Source organism: Triturus cristatus, chromosome 4_1 (genome assembly GCF_964204655.1).
Source record: "Triturus cristatus chromosome 4_1, aTriCri1.1, whole genome shotgun sequence".
Lineage (NCBI taxonomy): Eukaryota > Metazoa > Chordata > Amphibia > Caudata > Salamandridae > Triturus > Triturus cristatus.
In genome coordinates this window covers 1,049,258,153-1,049,284,538 of record NC_140585.1, presented here as the reverse complement: position 1 = coordinate 1,049,284,538, position 26,386 = coordinate 1,049,258,153, and the positions used below count along the sequence as shown (strand labels likewise).

The window sequence follows — 26,386 nt, the reverse complement described above, 5'->3', positions numbered from 1 at the left end:
ATGCTAATGTATTTTGCAAAGTTCACAAGTACTATATGTGATGCCGAAAGACCTTTCCGCTCAAATGTCGGCAAGGATGTAGGCTAGTGTTGAAATGAAGTACACCTTTAAACAGACTCTTGATATTATGTAGTGATTTCAATTTCTTGGTAATTTTTCCATCATTAAAGAACCGGTCTCCACGTTTAAATTTACGAATCTAAAAGAGAAAATGGCCGTGCGAAAGTCCATTGACTTCCATAAATTACAATTGTGCCAGAAGATTGACTTGCATCGAGGTTTTAAAAAAGGCAAAACATTCTGTCAGCCATCAAAGTGAACCTCTGAGTGAAATTCATGCACTATAAAACAACCATGTACATCCACTCTCCGCAATTTACTCCTGCAATTCTTTAGCAAGAAATTTGACCCCAAGAACAATCACAAGGGAGGGGCTGTAGGGATACACATTTTTATTTACAATCTATTTTAACCACAAACTCAGAGCAATATGACCTTTTCAAGGGCTAGCAATCTGTCTTTCAAGACAAAGGCCAACCCCTTTCAAAGGTTCTGGTCATTCAGAGACAATTTATTTTGGTCTAGATCCAAATACTGCAATTTGCTACACATTTCTGTCTCCCTTTGCAGCCAAGGAAGTGCTGTCAAGTGCACATTCTTAGCAGTGATGTGAAAACTACAAGGCATCATTATTTATTCCCATCTGTCTGAGCTATGATCACCCATCCAAAACAGGCAACACATGTTAAACCGAAACTTGATCCCAGCTCATGGCTGACCAGCTATGGAACTCCAGAACCTCAACCTTGCTATTGATCCTGACGACATACACCAAGAAGCCCACGGTAAGTGAACACTTTACAAATACAATAAACAATTAGACATGTGTTGGGCTGCCTGAGGTTTCTTAATGTAGTTCATTATCCATGATTCTACAGTTATAAAGTGTGTGACGTGGTTCACCGCAAACCACATTAGAGATATTGCGAGTAAAGTAAATAGGCCCATAAAAGCAACCATCATTTTGTATATCACCATTGCAACAGCTCAAGTGATCATCTACACATCCCAGGGGACCATCCAACCCCTGATGAAGAACTTTTTCTGAAAACGCTAGACAGATGGGTAAGGCATTTGTATGTAAATGTCCACTGATCAATCTCAGCTGTGTAAAAAATCGTATTACATCAGTCAAAGACAGCCTTCTCCAAAGTGATGGCATTCAATCGTAGTGCCACCGTTGAGCATTAAGCTGCCGACCGTTGATAAGGTCACTCGGCAGTATCAGCCAGGATCCCACATGAATTTACAAGGATATCAATTCAATCCGCAAAAGACCACACCGGCAATCACCAGAAGGGACAGTGCTTTCATTCTGGAAAACGCACGGGACATGATTGTCACAACATTGTCCTCCCTAACCAACAAGGATCTATTTGAATGCTTGCTTCATTCACTCTTGGCTGTTAATAGGACACCACACAGTCCTGAAGAAGACCTCAGTGATGTTTCTCCAATAACACTGTACGTGTTATCCTGGGTCGAAAAGTCAACGCACAATAGTATCATGTCCAGAGCCACTACACCCTTGAAATCAATGTGAATAATTACACAGGGTCTAGTTTGTAACAATTGGACAGATAATCTCAGCAACAACCTTGATGTCATTTGGTTTTTGTAACAGTTACGTGTTGTATAAATAAAAGTTGGACTGCCACATTATAGGTTTTGTCACTTTGTTATTACTATTACTTTTGTCCTCTAAAACCACGGTACAGCAGCCTTATATTCCATGCAGCAATCAATGGATATATAAAGTCTTGAATCAATACATTGTGTTTTGTTTTTGGTGTGTCTCTGATTGATCCATGATTTTAACTATCTTGGAACTTTGAAACATTTTCCAGCGATTGTTATACCCGACAGGATCATTTGTAGCAATTATCACTGATTAATTTCAGCTGTGTGTAAATATTCGAATTACATCACTCAAAGACAACCATCTCCAAAGTGAAACAGCAATCATTAAAATATTTGTCCCTCTTTGGTGTCGACACTGTTGTGTAGTTCAAATGCCTTGAGAGCAAGGAATTTATTTAAAAAAAAGGGGTAAAACAGATCAGTGGGAGGGATAATAATAAAACCTAACAATATATCATCTAAACAAATGAAAATGTATCCACCATAATTGTCCAGCAAGACCCCTGGCTCATTACCACATATACGTGCAGTAGATGTTTGAAATTAATTTTTATAGCCATGAAAATACTACGGTTTATCTTTTGTAATTCAAAATGAATGCTTGCACGAATCAACTTTTATTATACAATACAAAAACACATATGAACCCATTTTATCTGTAAAAATGATTATCAGCGTCAGGTTACCTTTAGTTGTCACTTGCATGTTTTGGGGCTGTCTCTCTTTGATGTTAATCTATTCATCCCATTATAACTGGAGTGCTATACTAAAGTACCGCATGCAGAGCAGACTACATTTATTAATGAGATAAGGATCTAGGTTCCTTGCACATTTTAAGATTTGCTGAAATTTTGTCTTTATCTTCATCACAAAATGTAACAAACTTCTTAGAAAAAACTAAAATTCAACCTTGTTCGAGCAATTACTAATAACCAAGCACTATACCTCTGCTCGGCCCACCTTAGTATCAACCAGGCTTGTCACTATCTATACCTCTTTTCTTCACGATGCAGCATGGATACCGCTCAGCATTCACTTGGGTACATGACAAGGCTTTGAACTAGTGAATGAGGCTAGAAATCAAACTGCTTATTATCTAGATCGGAGGTCTAACCTTCTCCAATCCGTCTCAGTACCATAGGGATTTCGAAAACACATCAATACCAAGAAATTGGTGGCAACTGAAAATGTCTTTTCATCAAACACACTGTTGCTAAATTGCAGTTTCGATATAAAAATATGGAAGAAGCTATAGTAAATATGAAGTGCTTTCATTAAAACAAATCATGTATACAGCCAGTCCTGGTTGGCCCTGTTCTTAACATACAAATGACTTTCCTACAATTCACCAGGACAAATTCAACTGGCTCCAAAGATGGGAGGAAATAAGTTTGCATTGGTTGGCATCACTGTAAAGGGCACCTTTGTAACCTTTCTCAAAAGTCTCAGGATACTGTAATCCACTCCTTGGATCCTCATGATATGTTGACTTATGAGTTTGACAGGCCTCCAAATCAATCTTTGGTATTGAATTTGTGAACTACACACTGCAGACATTTTGAATAGACTCCTATCACAGGGATCTTCCTTTCTGGTCATCATGAAGCCGCATAATTACACATCCTCCTACAAACATATCTAAGATCTGTTCTGGAATAAATCAGTTTGGATCCTTTTTTTCCAATTCAAGTCTTCCACTTTAAACTAGTTACATATTTCTTTGATATCAGCCCTGAGAAAGTGGTAAGTCAGTCCCGCAGAACATATGTTGCCTGGCTGTATTGCTAGCTGTTTTGAAGACTCTGTTTTCCATCTGTTTCTTCTTTCTAATGCAACATCAATAATTAGAGTCACGAAAACGTGTGTGGGATCTGACAGTTTATACTGAAGGAACAAGCAAGTAATTTCAACAATATGAATCAATTTGGAGCTTCGTATACACTTTGCAAGGAGATATCTATGCCCATTACTACCACCTTTTAGAAGATCATAGGATAAATCCAACTTATCTCCAGACAGCTTTGATCAGCACATCTGGACCAGGTACAGTTTCTGAAGGCAGAATCCCCTGTCCAGGCAACCTTTCTGTTTTGGTAAAGGTCACAAAAAAATGTGCATGAATGAGGCAGATGTCTCTGTGAAAGACCCTCTGAAGCTCAAAGACCCTATGTGCCAGGTAGCAATAATCCTTTTGCTGAGGTCCATTGGGAACTGCTTGTGACAAGTGTTGTTTACTGAAGGCCTTTTATGATTAGTGACTCTGCCATTTGCTTGCAGAGGTTGGCCTCTGGTGGGCAGGTCAACATATTTCTCAAGAGTGGGTACAGGAAGGAATCTTGATATGTGTCTTGGTAAAGTCACAGTACATGAAAATAACTGAGTGTAGGATGTAGTGTCTTCCCCTGTCTCGGAGGACATAAATGACTATGCCACACACAGAGCTTGTTATTAGACGTCTACTCCTCAGCGTGTAACCGTTAACTCAAAATTCAACATCAAGAACTCTATCAACCACACCTAAGCACTTACGTCACTGTTTTACGGAGTCTGTTAGGAACTAAACTCTAACTCACAAGACACTACATAGGGTATCCAAAAACGACACAAATGCAAATTAATCTGGTTCAGCACTATTCTGTCTCCACTCAAAATCCTTTATGCTGAGACCTCTACTGAGACAAACGCTAGAAGATGTGAGGCCACAAGCATGCATCATTTAGAACGACTCAATCTCTACTGTGCTATCAAATGTTTGTAGCCTAAATGCCTCGCTGTTGCTAGAAGTTTATCAAAACACCACTTCAAGTTGTGAATGGAAGTCAAACGCATCTCAGCTATAGGAGGGCATTTCTTCTGCAGTGGGAGATTAATACATGTTGAAGACAATGATCAACCAGGACCTTCAGTAGATGCATAGTTAAGGCCATTTCATGCAAAGTTAGGGAAATTTGCTATGTCAAATAGATTGATAGTAATTAGTTCCTTTTCTGTTCAGAAACTAACGTTGTAGTGCATGTGGTGAAGAATCATCAAGTCCAATGTGCATCATTGACACACTGGTTGAGTGCCGATTGAGGGTGCTCACATACAATGCCAGATAGAAGACCATGCTTCAAGGCCCAGAGAAGTGCCCAGACCTTCATGTTGTTTACATGGATTAAAACCTAAAACTGGAGCCAGCTTACCATATCAATAAAGAAGTTGATGCATCACAGACTTAGTGACTTTAGCACTGATCGATGATAAGTTTAGAGGGACTTAAAGACATAAGTAGAAATTGCTATCTTATATAGGTTTAAAAAGGCATAGACACCAAAGTATTAAGCATTTCGTTTTATTTTACATTAGGTTATTCTTATACGGTGCTATGGCTGGCTCCACAGCATCTTGGTGCTGTCAGCTGTCTCCGCACAGCAGGGTGAAGTCTGCTGGTTGTGGGTTTAAAGAACAAGGAGGCAACACAGGAAGTCAGGTGTTGCCTCTATCACCAGAGTGGAGGCCATGGGCTGTGCTTTTGCTTTCTGTGCATGGTACTGTGCAGCTGTTTTTTCATTTTTTATTTGCCGACATAGGCAAGACAGTACACTTTTTATGGTAGATACTAGTTTAATAATCAGTGACTGTTGAAACATTCCTTTTGTTGTTGTACAAACAAAGCAACACCAACGACGGACCACGGTTAAGCACTTAAATTCCAAAGTTTCTTATAGAGTATATGTAGTAAATTTATAAATGTGATGCAACAGCTTCCAACATCCGTCGTTGTTGGACGTACAATGAATCCAAGAATTTTACATAACGGAAGGTGCACTCAGAGTGAAGTCCAAATTAAAACATATATTCCGAAATAAGTTTATCTTCCTTTATTTTTAGAAACAGCAGACAGCCAACGCGTTTCGTTCCCTTAACACAGGAACTTCTTCAGGGCGTATTAGTAGCTTAGATGAATATAAACCATTCCATAAGATTTTAAAATGAGGTAAACTGTTCAGAACTTAGTTTGGTATATGAAATATTGAAATTGACGTCTTTAAATACGAAGGTGTAGGTGTAGCCCCTCAGGGGAACTTGAAGTTATTTATAAGGAAGTAATCACTCAGGCGAATAGCAGACCATATAAGACTATAATGTCTACGAATCCCAGTATGACGAGCGGCATGATAACCGGCAGCATATACCAAACAAAGTTCTGAACAGTTTACCTCATGTTAAAATCTTATGGAATGGTTTATATTCATCTAAGCTACTAATACGCCCTGAAGAAGTTCCTGTGTTAAGGGAACGAAACGCGTTGGCTGTCTGCTGTTTCTAAAAATAAAGGAAGATAAACTTATTTTGGAATATATGTTTTAATTTGGACTTCACTCTGAGTGCACCTTCCGTTATGTAAAATTCCTTTTGTTGTTCATTATGTTTATTGAGTTTGATAGTGGTGCTTGACATCTGGTAGAGGTCCTCAGTATTGATAGCTATTGAGTGACTTTAATGTGAACAGAACTAAGAGGGAGAAAAGTAATCAACAGGGAGAGAGCAGAAAACGGATATACCTGCAAAATCAAAGATTAATGGCCTGCATTCTCCAGGAATTAGCGCATAAAAACTCTAAACAGACAGCTAATAAAAGACCAGTGGCAACGGCTGATAAAGATTTTTGTGACTATAGGAATACGATTTTCTAAGCCTGGTCAATGAATGAAGACCATGAGAAGAGCGGGCGGACTAAAATCTGAATTTGCTTCACACATTCATGGATGCAAGATCTGAGGTGGGGAAGAAGTACTTGTTCACCAGTCCTGGAGTACAGTGATGTAGTAACAACTTTGAACATTGGAAAAGACCCCCTAAAATAGACACAGTATCTGTATGTTCCTTCGGAATACGGGGAGGCACAATAGTAGTGACTGGATGTAGACATTCCAAGCAGTTCTGTTGCTAAAAAATGAAAGCTTTAATAGGTGTACCAGATACAAAGGCACAGAACAAGCAGGCAATCAAACACTAGACAGCACCTCTGCTGGAGGCAACACTACCTTGGAATCTTCCATGCCATAAATCAATGGAGGATACAATGTACATTGCAGGTCCTCTCTCTTTTATAAGGGAAAACGATTCCTTGTCATCTACTTGAGAGGTTTATTTAATATTTTTGTTTTCAAATGTTGGCAAATTTGCCTGGCTCCTAAGGCCTAGGCTTAATGAGTTCCAGAGGTGTGTGCCCAGGGCACAGATTCTTCTACCGCCGTTTGTCTTTCTGTTGAATCTGGTTTGCACACTCCATTTTGTTTTGCCTGGCCCAGGGTTTTAGCTGGCAGTGTAGTGTGGTATCATGCACTTCGGAGCAATTCTAGAAGTTGGTCCAAATAATAGCTTGTCATCTGTCTAAGAGATATGCTATAAAAAAAACTTGTTAGACTACATTCCTCAATAATGAAGTATACTTGTGGGTTTAATTGCTGCATTGTGTGGTGTTGCTGGATTAATGTAGAAAAGATGGCTCAAGCCGTTTACTGATGTACCATAATGCACAGAAATATTTTTCAGATGCCTGTACATTGATGGCGCTTTCAATTCGTATGTATGAGATTAGTTGTTTCCTTCATGAATAAAGCTGTGCTGTGTTTTCTTGCAAAACATGCTGCAAAAAAGCGGATTTCAATGTCCATTGTTCATGGAATGTAATTATACACTATGATTAAGCAGTGAAATGCAATTTACTGAGAAAATATTTTACAATAATTGAAAAAGCATTCAAATCATAAACAGATTCGTTGGGCTAACGGATGGACATTTAAAAATCATGCTGAAAAGAATAAAAAAAATGATGTGTGCAAAACAGAAGGATGATTGGCCAAGCACAGCTGGCCATAACAATGATCACGGACAGCACAGCTACATGAACACAAAATGGAGGATGGTCATTTCACAGGAAAATGGAAGCCAAAGAATACTTGCCAGATGGGTCCACTCGAAAACCAGCCCTTGTTGGCACTTGCTCTGAATGAGAAAATGGGAACTGGGTGAGGAATAAAATCCCAGAGATAGACATAGATGCATTACTGTTTTCTATGCTGTATTACAGAATTGAAAATATACATCTTCAATTTCCCTGAATATTAGACAGATGGGACTGTGTATTAGCTGAAAGACTTGGTAGTGACTGGATCACAGCAGTAGGAGGGGTGCGTATATGTTGCCCCGCTACGGCCAGAGGTAAGAGCTCCCAAAACTCGGGCTGCCCGGGGTGGGCTGCCCATGGCGGACCGCCCCCCTTTGCGACGCCACTGGATCACAGTAGTGAATGATGCAGCCTTCCTAAAATCAGAGGGTCTCGTTTAGATTTTAACGCATTTTGTAAAAGGGGATAACAATTTGTTTGCATCTGGTTTTGAAGTTTGAGCCTATTGCGATTTGGGTGGACATAGTGCTAGATGGCATGGTTTTAGCAATATGATTTACCACCAGCCACAGGCTGGATACAAAGCAGTGCACCAAACAGATGGATGCAAACTATTTTGCACTTATATGTGCCCATTTTCTTTAGAGTAAACATTAAATTGAGAGATAAATCTCACTGTAAACAAGATTTATACCACTAGGTTAACTCCTGATTTAGAACAAAAAGCTAATAGACCTTAACAATTAGATTTTTTAATGTTCATTCCTAGACTAAAGAAATTACAATTATAATCTAGACCATGTCAATGTTGTAACTGTAAAAGTCAAAGAAAGAACCCAGCTGTGAGAAAAAGAAAAGTTTCCACGAATAACAGTCCAATTTGTTCTGGTGATTTTAAAACCATCTAAGGTAACCTGCTGACCATTTTCGTCTTGGGTTGCTGGAAGAGGACCTTTTTTATGAAATGCATCTACAAATGTTATTTGTATTTAGTCGTTCCCTTGTTTGATGTTTCTTATTTAATTTATATTTCAAAGGCAAGTTTACTAGTCCGAGTCACAAAAACTGGATTAATTTACGACACTCGTAAATTATGGCTGCATGTATTGGAGGGCTACACCACTTTACCTAATTCACATAACATTTAGGATGTAAATACAAGTTTAAAAGTTGACTTATTTGACAAAATAATCTAAACCTGTTTCCTTATCCTAGGTCTATATAGTCTGCACATGTCCAGGATTAAGAAATAGGAAACATTTACGAGGTAGTTTTTAACTTCTGTTTTCTTTCTCTTTCTAAGTTCCCCTTTTTTCTACTTTTCTTGGACTTCACCCTGTGAAAGCTGGAGAAACATGAGAACTTTCCCACAATTTCAACATCACTGTCACCTGGAATGAGCTCAGTAAAGTGTGGGAAATGTCTGAGGGGCATATTATCAAGCACGGCGTTAAAATTATCACCGCTTTGGTGGCAGAAAACTGCCGCTAAAGCGGCGATTATGGGCTTGATAATATGCCGCAGAGAATTCCAATAAAAGCCCATGTTGACACTAGAACATGGGCTTCTATTGGAATTCTCAAGAGCATATTATCAAGCCCATTAGCGCCGCTTTAGCGGCAGTTTTCTGCCACTAAAGCGGCGATAATTGCTGTATACCTGTACACCATTGATAATGCGCAGGTAAATACCGCTGCAATTACCGCCCGGTATAATGCCACTCTCAGCTGGCTCGTCTGTTTATTCAATTAATTATATAGCACAAAGAATTCATTCATTGTCAACCTCCAAGGCATATAAACAATATACACAAGCATTACTACCAACAAATTATTAACAATGATATATTTTCTCCAGTTAAGGTACACAGAAATACTTTTATCTACAGGCTAGAAAAAAATGAGTATGTTAGTTAAGCAGCAGACCTGAAGAAATATTAAAGGATTATTTGATTTGTTTTATGTTTCTTATGAACAACTTTGGTATTTGATCCATAAAGAGAGGAATAAAACATCGAGTGCATTTGTTACTTGAAACTAACTGATAACCGCAGTATCCCAAACTTGGCTCTGCCCAGTAGGGAAGCGTTCAAAAGGCGTTATTATTTAATTCACTGTTATATTCGCGACATATCTTTTTCAATCCAAAAAGTACAGGGGACAAATATTTTGGAACAAAAAAGGACTACAGAAACATTGGAGTCTAAAGGACTAACGCAGTGTAAGTATTGGTGGTAGGGTAAATGTTACTGTTAGGGTGAGGTAGGGTTAGGGAGAGGTAGGGTTAGGGTTAAAGTTGGATTTGTGTGTTGGATTTTGGATTACTGTGAAGTGAAGATTACGCAAAGGACTGCAGTTAAGAGTAAGAGTTAACATTAGGGTTAGGATTAGAGTGAATGTGATTGTTGGGTGTAATTTTAGGGTTGGGTTAACCATTTATACTGCTAGTGGAACGGAGATAGCTGTAGTCTGTGTTAGGGTATGTGCTCAGTTTAGAGGCAAAGGTAATGCTAGTGAGTGGCTTATATATAGGTTTGGAGACGTCATACAGGTCTCTCACCTTATAAAAAAAAACTTTTCCGGGACTCATTAGGGAATTCCAGAAGATAAATGCTCCAGAAGCCTGAGATTTCTGACCCTGAGATGTGCTTCACTGTTTGCATAAAAAGGCATGAGACCATTATGTCTGGCTCTAAGAAATTTATGATTTCTGTCAATTACAAAATTTTCCTGAGTTGATAACATATCTTTTTGAACAGCAATATCCCACATACTGAAGAGATCAATCATTGTAGGTTGACTTGCTTGGTGTCCCCATGATCAGAATGTAGAAATCTACTTCAGCAATATGTAAGTGCGAGGTTTCAAAGGAACTCAATCGCCCTCTGCAATCTCAACACTAATGAAAACAAGCATTGAAAATGCAATAGGTCTCGCAATTGATTAATGTAAAGCTATTTGCTTTGCTAATGGTATTCTATTCTAGCTTTGCATTATTTAGTGTATATTTGTGATATGTGCATATATTTGCTATCCCCTCGCTCCTTTCGTTTGCCTTATGGTATTGTAATCCTTACTATATGAAAGTAACAGGCGAGAACTATTTGATTTTCAATACATGCATATATATATTTATCTTAATTGATATATGTGCATATATGTACTCCCCCTGTTTGGGCTGTAATCGAGGGAGGCGCAGTCGCTGAGGTCGCTGTTAACCCCACGTGGGCCCCTGAGTCTCTGAATATGGGGTAGCAGTAGCGTCTTTTATCCTGGAGCAAATACACAATTTCCCTTATGGTGTATGCTCCATAGATATAGATTTGCTATAGCCACTGATTGCTCCTTCATGCCTCGGTTCAGGGGCACCTGCCTTACACTCAGCCTGGACCCCATCCTGACAGCACCCAGGGGCAGTGTCACACAAAGCAGATACCCAGAGAGCGTGAACTAATCGTTGATATATCTAGTGTTTGAATCAAACAGCCTTATATGCAAAGTTGTTTTCACTCCTTTGAATTGGTACTGCTTTCCTCGAATTCTGAAGGATGGAAGGCAGAGACTCTTTTTTTAAAGTAGAAAGTGGGACCTTCGGGTCTCGACAGGAGGTGCCGAGCATATTTATCATGATTGGAACCTGTCAACTACAAGTTACAGACAAAAACCTGCAGCGAGTGTTCAGCCCGCTGAGCTATCTCAGAAGTATACATCCGTACCGTAACAAACTGAGGAATCTGTCTGGGACCTAAGTGCAGAGGTATTGTTTTAGTTGTGTCCTACGTGTAGCATGTGTAGTAATCATTCATCTGTTTTATAATTTAAATCTGAAACCTGCAAGTTCGAGCGAACCGTTGCCAAAAGGCAGAGTAGCCCGCAGATCCACCCCAGACTACACCCGGATCGGTGCAGCAGTCACACCTGCCACGGTGCTGGATTTCTGTGACCTTCAACTTAGAGCCTGTCCTCTGCAGCAGCACACTGTCCCCGGATCTATCTGACCAGGATGCAAAGCCTGAGTGTACCCACAGGAGGCTAGCTAACGCTCTATCTCTCTGAAACCGAGCCCTTCAGGTTGTTGGCATATCTCTGCAGTATGTGAGGAACCCACTGCGCTACAGAACCGAGATGATAGGTCCTTGAAGGTCATCGCATATCTCTTAGGCAAGAAAGAAACTCACTGAGAGATCTCATGGTGGCACGCAGGAGTGGCCTAAAAGCATATATAACGTGGCATATTACCGGAGTGCATCAATGCCAAACCAGCTCTTTTGCTGATGGAAGAGTTGTCGTGAGGAAACCTTTAATGAGATTTACCAATTTACTTCCGCCTCATTTAGAGATTTTCTGCTCTACTTCAGCTGAAGCTTTGCGAATTCCCTCCCTGTTCATTTTCCCGCTGTTAGCCTGGGTGCACGAGCAAGAGTTATGAACATTGAGGACAAAGCAGTAAAACATCCGACATGTACACAGCAAGTAACTGCACACACCAATACCAAGCGAACTCTTCGAAGCGCAGATTCGAATCGGTGTCGTCCACGGAGAGATCTCTGCAATAGATGCATTAATCGCCCGAGCACAAAAATCAGCACCGAGACAACAGAGCACCCTTAAAATTACGATGATGAACCAAAACAACAAGCCAATATGATAAACAACTACTACAAACCAACTTAAACCTTCATGATAAAAACATCATGACAGGAAACACAATAACTGCAAACCAAGGCAAAAAGTCACAATGACAAAACATAACCTGTTAAGCTACTAATACAAACCAAAATTAGCCTTCGAAGAAAGGAAATAGGAAGCGGCGGGAGAACAATGAAAACAAGGGAAAGTTTAACAAGATGGCGGTCGCCAGTCCAGGTGGGCGGGGCCGAAAGTGGACAAGGCGGTAACCATAAAGCCCGATTTACAATCACGCGCCCGTGTTTAACATAAACGATGAGGCGTGCCAATTGAAAACAAGGACAGGGCTTAAAGTCCCTTCCGAAACTGTATTGATTCCAAAAGGCCCTCGCATGGCGAGGGCAACGCATGAGCGCTGCTAACGCCAGGCGAGACCTAAAAATGTAGTCAGGTGCTACATAATCAGATAATGAGAACAAATATGCAAGAAAGTTTACAAGCATAAAAAAAGTTCAGGTGTTTACATGGGTTGAAAAGACAAGCCTTTGTTAAAATTAAACGATGAGGAGCTTGTACTGATTATGGAAGTGTAAGTGATTTAAATTTAGCTATGTGCCATTGAGTGGCAATGTTTAGAGCCGTTCTCTGGGCTCCAATGCTCCAAAGATTTATGTTGAGGCTCCGATGTTCATTTCCTATGATTCCTATAGGACAGTACATATTTATAAAGAAATTATGATTATTACTAAATGTATTACTTAGTGAAAAGTGGAGTGTGGAGTCCCAGGCTCTTGGGTCTCACAGGATGAAGCTTGTTATTGTCGGCATGTCTGATGTTGCCCCACTCAGGCATAGGGAATTTTCTTTCATCCAAGGGAAAGGACAATTTAGTCATTCTGAGATATTTGACTGACTCAGATTTATTTTAGTTGGATATGAATTGATAATATGTCATCAGCACAGATAAGGAAATATATCTGTGGTGATGCTGTGGGATTTGTGCCAGTCGACCGTCTGAATGTTGAACAGTAATGATGAAAGTGGGCAACACCACATCTCATGCTGCTCGATGTCTTGATGATTTGAAGAGGGACCATTGCGGAACTGACATAGCTAAACAACAACTTTGCGCATTTACATTTTACACACAGTTTTAGTGATGCGTCCCTCCCATTCCCTGATCTTACCATACTTGTTAAGGAATGCAAGATAGGAATGGACCTATACAGAAAAACTAAGGAATGGAATACCCTCTTATCCTAACAAAGTTTCCATCCCCGAAGCCTCAAGGATAATTTACCATTTGGCCAGTATCTCAGGATACGAAAGAATTGTAAATGAAACAAATGACTTTATTAGAGAGGCTATTAGAGAGGCTGCTGTCCTAGCCAATAGACTTATGAATAGAGGATATCCAAATGGAGTGGTATTTCAGGCCTTGAAAAGAATTTGGTACTGTCCAAAAGAATCTTTCACTTACCCTGAGAACTCGGAGCACTACTGAAAGTATGGGCTGTGTTACCACTTTTAATTCAGCATGAAATAAAATCTCTAAAATTATTTTTTTCTTAACACAGGGACATGCTAACTATATGTGGATTAGTTAGGGACCGCACACCTCTTTACTCACTTCGTAAAGGAAAAACAAATCTATGTGACCAGCTGGTCAATGTTATGTCTTGAAAACCCAAACCAACTACTACAGCCACCCTATTCGATCTACCCCGTACTGTGGGCCATTTCAAATGTCATAATTGTTCTGTCTGTGATCTAACAGTAGACACAAAACTGTCTGTACATGAAAAGGTTACACACACTTTAATTGGCTTTACTAACAGCAATTCAACTAATGATGTATATGCGATCAAATGTCCCTGCAATTGCATTTAGACAGGGCAAACCAATCACACAGTCAAAGACAAGATAGTGTAACACAAAAGTAGGTTTCAGCGAATTGTCATGAATGCCCCATTGGTGGCACATTTTAACGATATGTCCCACTAAGAAATGTCATTCGTATGGCAAGTAATTGATCATGTGAGATTACCCCCTAGAGGAGGTGATCTACAGAGTATGCTCAACAGATGTGAGTGCAAATGGAACCTATAATGTTCAGCAACCGCCTTAGGTCTTAATACCCTACACGACTGGAACTCACTCATTTAGACATACATCTGTTTGTGGATTAATTAATTCTGATATTTATTTTTGCTTTGCTTATAATTATATTGTGTTTCACTACACTTACAAATTTGTGCTGACATTTTTATTTCCTGCCCTGCTTTATAAAAATTGTGATGATTTATGTAAACTGCATAGTAACCTATCTTACCATACGCTACTTGGCTCATATTTGGTTTGAAAGACTCTCTGATTAACTCCATGCATGCTTTTTCTGCTTAAAATTGCAAATTGACTATCTTCTCTCCTTTCAGTAACTGCCTGAGGTCTATATTATTGGCCTTATCTGTCCCCCCTGTGCTATATGCCTTCATTTTAAGATGGCCACCGTCTTTGACATGGCTTTCAGCTCACACTTCTATTCGCACTTCTGCATTACTTTATGGACAGTTGCTAGAGGAATGATTTAACCACTTGCGCTCATCTCACTAGAGGAAGAACACTGGTAGCAGAGACGTGTGCTGTTGCTCCCCAGGATGGTTTAGAGATTTACTGTCATTTGTCCGCGTACTCATACACACTGCACTGGCTCACTTCAATCAGTTGTGCCTGTGAGTCTATACCTGGCACGCTTCAGACACTTTGTCTGGCCTTCTCTACTGGGACCCGCCAGTACACAATAAGCGGTCCTTGTGCAATGTCTGTAATTTATCACATTAAGAATTGCTTCTTAACTTTTAGTCTTTGTCGATTGGTTTACAGCCCCGCAAATAATTTATTCCTGCCCGCAATTATGGATTGGCTGAGTCACCTTACTCGCTGAGCCCTTTCAGGGTTCTCTATCTGTAAGTTTAAACTCCCTTACCACTTTCACCAGCTCATTCAGTGATTTCTTTTGGACTCTGAAATATTTACTTTTGTTTCCATGCCATTATTCTGTTTCAGATGAAGGAGCTTGTAGGCTCTAAATTAGCAAGTCGCATGGATTGCACACTGAACATTCACTCTTCAGGCACCATTTATTATATTCCACTGATTATCCCATCATTCAGCTGTTTCAGGGATTCAGATCACCAAATTACTTGGTAAATATCTATTTTCCTACTCACCTACTCTCACTCTGTCATTTGTTCATTCATATATCTATATCTATTTTCTTAGGATGTGCTTACATTCTACAATTTGGTTGTCCTGAGGTTGACGCTACAAATACCATTTACATTAGTGGGCAAAAAGACATTGTATAAAGATGTTGCCCACCAGCAGCTTGCAAGAAAATTAAAGGAATCTTTCTGTTTCCAAATATAATTATTCATTGTAATAGCCCTGTAATTTGACTGCATTGACCATTGCCCATTTTTTTTAATCACATATTATTTTTTTTATCACATCAAAAACAACAGTTGATGGACAGAATGCAGAACAATGTCATAAATTCACCCCAATACAGAGATCTGGGCCTAAATCCAACGTTTTTTTGCTCACCATGCCATTCCAGGTTGAACCCAGCCATATGCAAATCAGTCTTGACCCTGTGCCTCATGGGAACAGTCAAGCCCAAACTGTCAAGTCTGAGGCCCACGGTCAGACTGATTTGCATATGGCCATGTCTGAGTTGGGGTGGCGGAGTGAGCTAAAGAACGATGATGGATTAAACCCAGATCAGTTGACTGGGGGCGAGTGCTTGCAATGTTCAACACTCCGTCCATCACCCCCTTTGGTTTTGAGTTTTTATCACATCACCCACTTGCACTGTGATCACTTTATTTCATGGAACGCTATTGTTGTTCATTATACATATTTTAGTACAATATATTAATATGATTCCTTTGACATCTTCTGTAAATAAAGGACTTGTGTCTCTATTGACATTCATTTGCATGTGATTGTACTATTAGACAATCAGAACACTTTACATTATCCATGTTCTAAATGAAACCTAGAGGGAGTTTTGTTGCTACTCCCGCTGGGATGACTCTTTGTGGCCCTCCGAACTTGGACCCCCACCCACCCCTATGGACCATGCCAAGAACCTGGTGATCATCCTGGACACCAACCTCTCCATGGGCAGACAGATTAACGTTGTCACCTCATCATGCTTTCCCGTCCTGTGAATGCTACAGATGATTTTCAAGTGAATTCCACTGAGCACCAGACAAATGATCACCCAGGCACTTATCGCAAGTAGAATTGATAATGGAAACACCCTCCACATCGGAGTCCCAGGCCATGTCCTACGCCGACTCCAAACCACCCAAAATGTCACCGTCAGGCTCATCCTGAACTTCCTGTGAAATAACCACATCTCTCCACAACTCAGAACCTCCCCTCCCTCATGGACTTCCGAAAGAACCTCAAGACATGGCACTTCGAGACAAAACAGATTTTCCCCCACACAAAGGCTGGCACTGGGTATAAATGTGGCACCTTCAGAACCTCACATCAGAACATTCCTGGACCATTGGAAGACTCAGAAGAAGGACTGGCCTGCCGTCTGAAGTAGGAAAACTGAGTCTGCTTGCTTTGAACCAAGGCTCCTCAGAAGTGACTCCAAGAACCAGGTTGCTGACCTGCTGTTTGCTACAAGGATGCAACAGGCTTCCAGAGACCGTCCCTGCAACTAACCAGCTGACCAGCACCAACAGGAGCTGCCTAAGCCACGCTGCTGGCTTCTACCTGGAGTGACGTCTGATGCTCAAGAGTTGTTACCCCAGGCCCGGGACCCTTGACTGGCATCAGAGTGTATTTCTCCTGCCTAAAAATTAAGTGAAAGGTGAAAATCGCAGACGTTTGGTGCTCTTTGCGTAGGTGAACGGGCTCTGTGCAGCAGCATCAGTCACTACATCTCCTGTCAACACAAAGTTCAGATGAAAACCTTCTCTTCACCCCAAACAGCAACCACCTGTTTCAACCACCAAAATGAATTTTCAGCGACAACTGTTCCTTGTGCCGATATCGACTTCCACGCGGCACCTGCCGACACTAAGCTCCTGCTAGGCTTCTCATGTGGACTTGGATTTTGAGAAGGCAAAACATCCACTGGGAGAAACCTGGTCCCTGTATCTAGTCAGCACTTCATTGCGGTCAGGCTGAACTTGTGACTTCAACCCATATCCAGGGAGACCAGATGACCGCGAGTAGCAATTTGTGCTTCTCTGTGCTATTTTTACCTAAAACTTAAAAAACCCATAACTCTATTATTGGACGTTTGCCGTTTTGGTGTCATTTTATTTATTAAATATTACTCTATTTTTTAAATTGGTTTGGGATTTTTCTTGTGTTGTATTTATACTTTATTGCTCTTTAAGTGCTGCAGAAATGCCTAACACGTTGCCTCTAAGTTAAGCCTGACTACATTGTGCCAAGCTACCAGAGGGTTATGCACAGGTTTATTGAATCTTGTGGTTCACCCTGACAGGGATTCTGTTTATAATTTGAATGGGGCTCTCGCCCCTCTCAAATAATAACCCAATTTCTTCCAGTTCTGTCATGGGAAGGCTTAGGCTCAATACAGCTTGACTTGGTTTGTGATGATGACATGCAAATGATCAAATCAAAAGGCCTGATTGACTCACTTGGAAAACTGATTTCAGATTCTAGAGGTCTGATTTGCCGCAGGCCTGATGCCTTTATTGTGAAAACATTTATTAAATCTTAAAGTCATTTAACATTTGATTGTTTCTGTGTCAAAGCCGTGGACGGTATTTTGTTACATGGAATATCATTGTTTACCATAGTTAGCAAAAGGTTTGGTATTATTACCCTCTCTGGGAAACTCTGGGGACAGAACATTTGCAATGTGAAAATCTTCCTAGGCCAAGGGCCTCCAACCTTTTCTGTATTGAGAGCTACTTCTGCGCAAGGAAAGTCCTCACGAGCTACTAGCATATTTTTCACTGTAAAATAGTGACCAGGGATGACATAACCTAAGCAAGATTATCATGTGTGACCATACCTGCAATACAAGTGAAGTTACCACAAGAAACACCAGGATAGAAGTTATCTGTATTAAATGCCTCTCCCTAATTAATGAAATAACAGCCAAAGCAGCACATGCCTTCCAACACAAAGGACATACCCACAGCAAAAGGTCACCCCAACTCAGCTTGAATTACCTTTCAACTATCAGGCATTGCCATTTTTATGTGAGGGGCGGCCACTGTTGTCAGGGATGGTTACAAGTTGGCCAGTCATGCTCTTAATAGGTCAATAATGGCTTCCAGAATGCCACAGCTGGACCAATAATGCCCATAACGGTCAAGGATAACCATTATTATGTCATGGACACTATTATGACATGAATGAACACAATTGTGCCAGAGGTTAACTATTTTATGATGGGAGGGGGGTAGCTTATACTTCTGTTGTCCTTGACTCAAGGCAAAGCTTTCAGGGAGCTATACAGTTTCTTATGGAGGGACACAATGCCACACACACAGACACACATAAATGTGCGCACATGCATACACACATCCAGATGGGGCTCTTAATTGTTTCAGCTCTGTATGCAGACCCTGTTCTTCTCCGCGATTATGCACCTAAATAACAATTTATTTCACTCTGGCTACTGTCGTTAGACACTTCAGTGGGTCAGCACCGATTACTGCTCAGGCTACTGCTGTCACTCTTCTTTCGTGGCCCATTCTCTACACACAGTGTGTGACTAATAGAGTAGGGCCTACAACATGTTCAATGTCTTTGGTATGTGAGGCGTGTTTTTGGCTTGTTTGTCTGGCTGTCAATCTAAGGGTGTTGAGATTGGCAGTATTGCGTTCGTTAATTTGCACAGGCTCTCAGAATGAGATGCTTGGCTACACCTCTGAGAGCTACTTTTTGGATGCTGGTGAGCTACCAGTAGCTCCCGAGCTACTCGTTGGAGACCCCTGTCCTAGGCCTTTGTTTTGCCAATTGTAATTTGTTCATCGTTATCATTTTATATCTGCATACCTGATGGTTGCCAGCTAATGAACAGTATAGTAGATCTGAGCTGGTGATGGCGACGAGCCAATGATAAAGGCTAAAAGACTTACTTGGTTCATTGGCAAATTTCATGTCAAAGGCCATACATCTGATCTGCTTAGAAATAAAAGTTATGGAAAAAAGCAGCAGGCCTGATTTATTTGCTGTGAAAAGAATGTGTTAAAAACAATAGGCCTGAAAGTGTGGATTGGAATTTAAGCAGAAACATGCCTGTCAGGTAATAATCTAACCTAAAAGGCAGACCACTGCTCCTGACCTCTTGATAACCAGTTATCCTTAAGAACCATTGCTGATTTGGACAATGCCTGGTAACAATGACACTGAGGAAACAGGGTAACAAAAGAAGACAGGTGTTAGGGTAAACAGATGGTTACCTCTGAAAGGAGGGACAGGTAGTTGTTACAAAAGCAGGAATTGATCATATAGGGATATATCTTTTAAAAAATTGTCATTCCATGTGGTGCACATACCTCTTCTGTTTTGTCAAGAAGCAGAAATTGATTGTCTCCATGAAAAACATATGGCAGCCTCAATTCACTAACTAAATGCAAATGAGAGGACAAGGAGCAAAAAAAGTACAAGCAAAGCTTCAAATTAACCCGAGAAGGAAAGCAATGGAAAAAACAAGAAATATGCTCAACCCGGGAGCACGCCGAATGAGAACTGAAGGAAACTGAGGTAAACCCACCAATATTCACAGTTGCCAGGCATAGACTGAATGGAAACACCACCTATTATACTGCCACAATCACATGTGCACCAGAGGAGGAAGCTTTAATGATATAATTGAAAATGGCGGTCATACTGTATAGGGATAGATTTCTTTACTCAACTGGTGATCTTGACAAAATCAAATATAAGTAACACAAGCAAAGATTAAACTAGTTATAAATGCTTCTGAGACAGTATCCATCATTCCCCTTGTGCAGAGCTGAATTCTACTCAACTGCTCGCTACCAGTTCTTTTCCTCTCTAACGCGCCATGTGAGGAAATGTGTGTTCTACTACCTATGTCATGACACAGGGGTTTGGGAAATGTTATTTCTAATCCTCCTACTCCGGTTCCTGACACCACCATGTTCAGGCAGCAGCATTTTTTTCATTTCTACTTTATTCTTTCAGTTTATCTTGCATATAGTTGTTTTACTGTGGATTATAAGTGGGTGGATTGAAGAATAACTCTGTGGGGAAATTAATGGATACATGAGCACAAGGATGAGTGGCTTAATGCATGTATGATGACTTATTGAGAGCTCAAACTCATTAATGACTGAAGAGACATTTTCAGTCATAGACAATATATTTATTGCATTACCAGTGCTTGTATTTGAGTGGTTCAGGCTACGGCCATTTGTGTGTTTCCAACACGAAGCATCTCCGCTGAACACCAGCAAGACACAGTCTAGACAGAGACGCGCGCTTTTATCATCTTGGTAGCTTTGTGATGGGAGTAAACTTTCAGAAGCACCCATTAGTTTCCAGTGATACGCAGCTGCTTCTTGCAGTCCCACAAAGCAGGCGCGCGCGTCCTTATTTCACTTCTGTCATCACGCATTAGGCCACGCTGCCGAGGGGGGAGGAGGCGGGGCCCGGCTCCCCAGCCCTCCGTCTTCTTCACCTCTTATCTCGCCGCCGAGAAACACTTCCATTACACCAGCATCGACCGAAGTCTGCGCGCTTCACACCAGTTACTACAAAACTAAGCGCATGCATTGAAAGCAGCTACTCTCGTGTGACACACAGTTAAATAGGATTCTTATCACAGTACAACAGTGAGGGCGCATTTTCTTGTGCAAGTACTTTATGACGTTATCTGCTCATCTTCCTTCCTAAAATGCATCACCGCGCTAGGTGCACTACATCAATTATCTACATTTCTTCATATTATTATAATTTACATAGTTTTGCATGACATAGGTGTATGGCACGGTTTGAATGATCGAAATGACTGACAGATGGTTGCTCTGAGGTGAAGGGAGGGTTAGGGTTTGGGGACAGCGTGCATACGCTTATGCCCCCAAGTAAAGGTGTCCATTTCTCAACCTCTATGCTTCAAGCACAGAGTGCTGCACCATGTACTGGTGACAGAGAAGATGCCAGACTATCCCTTCTGTACAGAAGAGCATGACGTGGCACCCTGCAGCTCAATGAGGCTGCCCGTGAGCCGTGGCACACTTTACCTGATTGGCCACAGGTTTCAGAAGTGATGGCCATGAATTCCTTTTTCTGAAAACTTTTGCTCTGTGGTTCAGAGACCCTATAATTGCAGGTGGAAAATAAGACAGTCAGACCAGATGTCATGGTCAGCATCAGCAAGAACAGGGCACAGAGCTCAAAGTTTGACCCCAGAACACTGGAAACCAAAGTACTCGGACCAGATACCACGGGGAGCTGTAGCAGGCAAAAGAACGCACACTGTGGCCTCTGGACACCATGTACTAGGGTGACCAACCGTTCGTAAATTTCACGGACAGTCCGTAATTTCGGCCATCTGTCCGTTGTCCGTGAAGGATTCTTTAACGGACGCCATTTGTCCGTAATTTTAACCGGCACTGATCGCACCAACCTAAAGCCGGCACAGCTTCCACCCACCTCCTTTCTTGACTCCGATGCTGATGAGGTCGGGGTGTAACAGACTCCAATGCAGTACCAAAGCTCAGATACCCAGCGGCATTGGAGAGGCACAGCGGGATGGCTACCCTCACACCTTCAGCCCTTGATGAGCTGCTAAGAGGTGCTTGAAGGTGACTGAGAGGGAGGGGCTGCAGCGGCATCTATTCAGATGCAAACAGCTCTGAATGCGTCATGTCTGCAATTTAGAGGGGCCTCACACATTTCCTTTCTGCCCAGGGTCCAAAACATCCTAGAACGGGCCCTGATTACCCCGAGGCAGCACGTGGTTCTCTTCACAGAGCTTAATTATTCTGTCACTAAATTGTAAGCAAACCTCAGTTCTACAAACATGCAGTCTATAATGTAATAAAATAAAGAAATGCTACTAACGCAACCACACTGATTTACAAAGTATGGAGGACAATCAGTTAAATCAGTTCTCTTGGAGTATCTCCTTTAAGTACTGTACATCACAGTGGGGGATGGCAAAACTAACATTTTGGAAAGAGAGCCTGTCTTCTCGTTGTCTTGCCCAGGAGGGGGTGACGAGCCCTACCCCACCCTGAAAGAGACCAAGATGATACTAGAATACTGCATGCCCACCTTGGTGGATTCTGTTCCCCTCCTGTGATGGCTCCTGATCCCGCCCCCCCCCTTGATGGCTCCTGCCCCCCCCATGTGGTGGCTCCTGTCCCCCCGCCTGTGATGGCTCCTGCCCCCCCCCTGTGATGGCTCCTGACTCCCCCCACTCCCCCCCCCCCCCCCCCCACAGCCCGGTGGATCCTGTCCCAGTCCTGGAATGGCTCCTGCAGCGAGGGTGAAGTTCTTGATGGGCCTCTTCTCAAAAAGGCTCAGCTCAAAATTAATATGAAAAGGTGGGCGAGTGAGTAAGTGAAGGGATGGGTGAATGGCTGGATGAATTAGTTAAAGGGTGAATGGATGAATGAAAGATTGAATAGATGGATAATGAGAGAGGATGGATGGATTGATGAGTGAGTGGAAGGATGGATGAGAGAAAAGGTAAATAGCTGGATGTATGGGTGGAAGGGTAGCTGTATGGGTAAAAGGGTGGATGGATAAGTGAAAGGATGGATGAGTGAAAAGGTGGATGATGAGTGGGTGGATGGATGGATGAGTGAAATGATGGATGGATTGATGAATTGATAAGTGCAAGGGTGGATGGAGGGATGAGTGAAATGGTGGATGTAAGGATGGATGAGTGAGTGAAAGGGAGGGTAGATGGACAAAAGGATGAATAGATGAGTGAAGGAGTGAATGGATAGATGGATGAGAGATAGGGTCAATGGATGGATTCATGAGTGGATGAGTAGATGGATGGGTGGGTGGATGTATGGAAGGAAGGATGACTAAGTGAAAGGGTTGATGGAGAGAGAAAGAGAGGATGGATGGATGACTGAAAGGGTGGATGGGTGGATGGATGAGTGACTGGGTGGATGGATGAGTAAGTGAAAGGATGGCTGGATGGGTGAAAGGGTAAATGGCTGGATGGATGAGTGAATAGATGGGTAGAATAGTGGATGTATGAGTGTACAGATGGATAGGGTGAAAGGGTGGATGGATGGATAATGGATGGATGAGTGAAAGGATGGATGAAGGGATGGATGAGTGAAATGATAGATGGAAGGATACATGATGGATAGGTTTGCAAATGGTTGAATATGTTTGGATATGGCTGGGCTTACTTATATACTAATGTGCAACCTCCTCTGATGTGTCTTTAAAACGTACCTATTGTCCTGAAGTTTTGTCCTGAATTTTGACCTCCTGTCCTGAATTTGTGTCCTGAATTTTGACCCTTTGTCCTGAATTTTTACACTCACCGTCCTGAATTTGCACCAATGCCAGTTGGTCACCCTACCATGTACTGAAGGCACTCAGACCAAATATCAGGAAAAGCATCAGCGAGAGAAGGGGAACAGCATAAAGTATGGCTTCAGGGTGCTAGAAAACAAAGTCACTCAGACCAGATATCAGGAAAAGCATCAGTGAGAGAAGGGGAACAGCATAAAGTATGGCTTCAGGGTGCCAGAAACCAAAGTCACTCAGGCCAGATATCAGGAAAAGCATCAGTGAGAGCAGGTCAAAGAGCACAAAGTGTGGCTTCAGGGCACTAGAAACCAAAGGAACTCCGACTAGATATCAGGTAAAGCATCAGCGAGAGCATAGGAAAGAGCACAAAGCGTGGCTTCAGGGCACTAGAAACCAAAGGCACTCCGACTAGATATCAGGTAAAGCATCAGCGAGAGCAGAGCAAAGAGCACAAAGTATGGCTTTGGGGTGCTGGAAACCAAAGGCACTCAGACCAGATATCAGGTAAAGCATCAGCAAGAGCATAGGAAAGAGCACAAAGCGTGGCTTCAGGGCACTAGAAACCAAAGGCACTCAGACCAGATATCAGGTAAAGCATCAGCGAGAGCAGGGCAAAGAGCACAAAGTGTGGTTTCAGGTCACTGGCCACCGAAGAAACTCAAACCAGATATCACAGGCAACTTGTGCAAGAGCTAGTGGAAGAGCACAAAATATGGTTTCAGGGCGCCAGACACCTAAGATACTCAGAGCAGTTATCAGGAGCTGCATCAGGGAAAGGAGGTGGAAGAGTACAAGGAACAGCTTCAGGGTGCTGGAACCAAATACACTCAGATCAGATATAAGGAGCAGAATCATCAGGAACAGGTGGAAGAGCACAAATTGTGGCTTCAGGGCACCCGAAATCTTTCGGCTGCTTAGAGGAAAGTTTGACTGAACACCGGGATCAGGAAGAAGTGGAGGACCAAGTCGCCCGTGAAGGTTTACTGCACATGCACAGCCCATGAATAATCTTTCTTACATGCGATCATAACCATCACGGCTAGTTCTATACGTAGCGTCGCTTATATTGTGAACATTGGCAAACCATGTAGAACAATCCCTATTTGCTACCCCGTGTGCTGCTGCTAACTAGGTGTCATTTTGATCCTAACACACTTGCTCCACTAACACCAAATCTTGGATGATTTTGAATTTGCAAAACTTTTTCCGCGCTTTTACGCATGCAGCGCTAGATCATCAATTTGCACTTGCTAAACTGGTTCTATTTCTAGGTTTTCTGACAGTCCACCGGCTCAAATAACAGAAGGTGTTGCTATGAAATATATTTTGTGTTGGGTTGAATTTTGACATAGACGAAGAGCGACTTTACACCAGGGAATTGTACTGTCAAAACAAATCCATCAAGACCTTTCTGCAGTGCAGGCACAAGGCTGGGGCATTAGAATGTGGAAATCTCAGGTCCCTTAAGCTCACCAGAGACACCTTCACTTTTGTTTTTTAACCTACATGCATGTTTTCCCTTAACCAGTTCACCCATAAGCATCCAAATGCTCACTTAGGCCCCTACTATTTACAAAACATAAGAATCTGACTATCGACATAATATTAAACTAAAGTAAAAAGTCCCTACTCTGAAGTTGAACTCAATAAAAAATTCACACGAAAAATAAGATGCAATATACCACAATACCACTACAAGGGAAAACAAATTCGGTTTTCTACAATTCAATGTTATTGCCTAGTGTGTGGGTTGAGGGAGAGTCAAGGCCGCCACAGGAAGGAAAGTGACACAGGGAAAGGCAGGGTTATTCCTTGCAATGACTGGTCACACATAAATAAGATACACGGTCAGAGGCATTTGCAGTAGTGCCCACAATTGGCAGTGTTTCACAGGTGGCCAGTCACCTTTTCCGTTCCTCGCCATGGTCCTCTGACCAGTGGTGCGTGAACAAGGTGGCAGTCCATTGCCGCAGAAGTATTTATGATGCACCTGCAATTTTACAAGATGTCACTAGAAACACAAAGGAGATCACTTTATACACTTTCCTAAACTCTCATGAATGAGAGTGAGGAGAAAAAAAAGTTGCATTTTCAGCTTCCCAGAAGAGCATGCTTGCCTCTTACTGCTTGGACATTGAACAAGGCATCCTTTGCTGCCAAGGGTAGAGCCATAGAGCTCTCTGAACTAAATAACTGGATCTTTGGCTTAAAGAAGGTCCATATTGGGTGTAAAGTCTTTCTGATCAACTAAATAGAACCAAACAGATAGTCAGCTCATGTCCTGCCCACTTTGTCAATGTCATCCGCACTTGAAGGTTCACAGAGGGTCTGTGGTCTTTTTAATGTCTATCTTGTCTTTCATGTCTCTAGTTCACTTTATTAATTTTTTGCACATTCTAAGTGAGTTTGTAGGCCTATGCTGAAGACACTGCAATAGAGAATCACAACTGTCCTCTTAGGGGCATATGTATCAAGCTAATTTTTAATCGCAAACGCTGCGATTCGCAAAATACAGCGTTTGCGATTAAAAATTCGCAAAACGGGATGTATTAGGCAAAATCCCATCGCAAAATTAAGGAATTGCTAATTTAGCGATTTTTTAATTTTGCGTAAGCAT

The 26,386-nt window shown here is 41.7% G+C and overlaps 1 protein-coding gene across 11 annotated transcripts in view; it reads right to left on the bottom strand.

Moving 5' to 3' along the window:
- MAGI2 (membrane associated guanylate kinase, WW and PDZ domain containing 2) overlaps positions 1-26,386 on the bottom strand; it is a 2,464,469-nt gene that overhangs the window by 283,845 nt on the left and 2,154,238 nt on the right. For 8 of the 11 annotated variants that reach the window (XM_085654042.1, XM_085654039.1, XM_085654033.1 and 5 more), the window contains one exon: positions 7,654-7,695. The exons of the other annotated variants lie outside the window; for them this stretch is intronic. In XM_085654042.1, coding sequence (XP_085510168.1) covers positions 7,654-7,695 — 42 coding nt within the window. The remainder of the gene's footprint in view (positions 1-7,653; positions 7,696-26,386) is intronic. 11 annotated transcript variants of the gene reach the window in all.